Source organism: Apaloderma vittatum, unplaced genomic scaffold (genome assembly GCF_000703405.1).
Source record: "Apaloderma vittatum isolate BGI_N311 unplaced genomic scaffold, ASM70340v1 scaffold28046, whole genome shotgun sequence".
Lineage (NCBI taxonomy): Eukaryota > Metazoa > Chordata > Aves > Trogoniformes > Trogonidae > Apaloderma > Apaloderma vittatum.
The window spans coordinates 1-1,009 of record NW_009722704.1 but is presented as its reverse complement, the minus strand read 5'-3'; the positions used below and the strand labels follow the sequence as shown (position 1 = coordinate 1,009).

At 53.9% G+C, this 1,009-nt stretch overlaps 1 protein-coding gene across 1 annotated transcript in view; it reads left to right on the top strand.

Moving 5' to 3' along the window:
* The window catches only part of CFAP70 (cilia and flagella associated protein 70), a gene marked incomplete at both ends in the record, with an annotated part of 20,521 nt that extends 19,755 nt beyond the window's left edge, over positions 1 to 766 (top strand). Inside the window, 2 exons of the mRNA XM_009871856.1 lie at positions 331 to 432; positions 719 to 766. Coding sequence (XP_009870158.1) covers positions 331 to 432; positions 719 to 766 — 150 coding nt within the window. The remainder of the gene's footprint in view (positions 1 to 330; positions 433 to 718) is intronic.
* Between the last annotated feature and the right edge of the window lie 243 nt (positions 767 to 1,009).

Genomic DNA, 1,009 nt, shown 5'->3' with positions numbered 1-1,009 from the left:
GCCAGGCATTAGCCACTCCTGCTCACTGGGAGCACTGTGCAGCAGGCATAGGGGCCAGGAGGAGAATCCTGGTGCCTGGGGGCTGATTTGTAAATACATCAAGTGCTCCCACAGGGACTGGGAGTCAGCAGTGAGAGCTCCAGATCAGAGAGATGGACACTGGCACCGACGATAAATGGTTGTTTCTGCCCTAACTCCTTTTCCTGCATCCCTATTGGGGAAACGCTGCTAGATGCTTTTGTGGGGTTTTTTTTGTTCTTTGGCTGTTAGAGAACTGATTGGTTCTGAAGCCCTTTCTGCCTTTTGTCCATGTCTCTTCTCTCTCTCAAGCTGAAAGAGATGGTGGAAGCTGAGGATGCTCTCTCTGAAGCCAATGCCCTCGATAACACCAATGCTGAAGTGTGGGGATATCTCGCCCTCGTCTGCCTGCATGTGAGTGCCCAGCCCACTGGCCTGATAAAGCTGGGAGGCTTTATCGGTATCTCTTCCTGAGCCTGAGGACCATATTGTAGATCTCAGCAGTCAAAACAGTTCGGGGCCTGTTCTTGGGTGACAAAAGCAGCGCGCCCTCCTTGCTGCTCTTCATCGCCTGATGCACTTATTCCCCTGGGGAATGCCATTTGTCCTGGCCTTTTTTACAATACAGTGGCTTCTCGGAGAAATAAGTGTTTCCTGCAGGAGGGCTTCCTCACGAGCCACTCTTGTGTCGTTTCTCCAGGGAGGACGGGAGCTGGAGGCTGAGCAGTGCTACAAATACACCATAAAGGTTTGTGTGGGGCAGGGCAGGCTGTAGGCTGTAAAACTTTAATGTGATGCTGTGGCATGGAAGACAGGACATGGGAAAAGCCACCTGCTCGGAGCTCTTGCCTCCATGGGTGTCCCAGCTCATTGCTGCTACCGGCTGTGCAGGGGGCACGGCCGGTTCTGGTCCCTGGGGGGGATGATCAGTGGGTCACATCCTAGGGTTTGGGGTGTGGGCACCCCTGGACTTGCCTCACCTGCCCCTTAT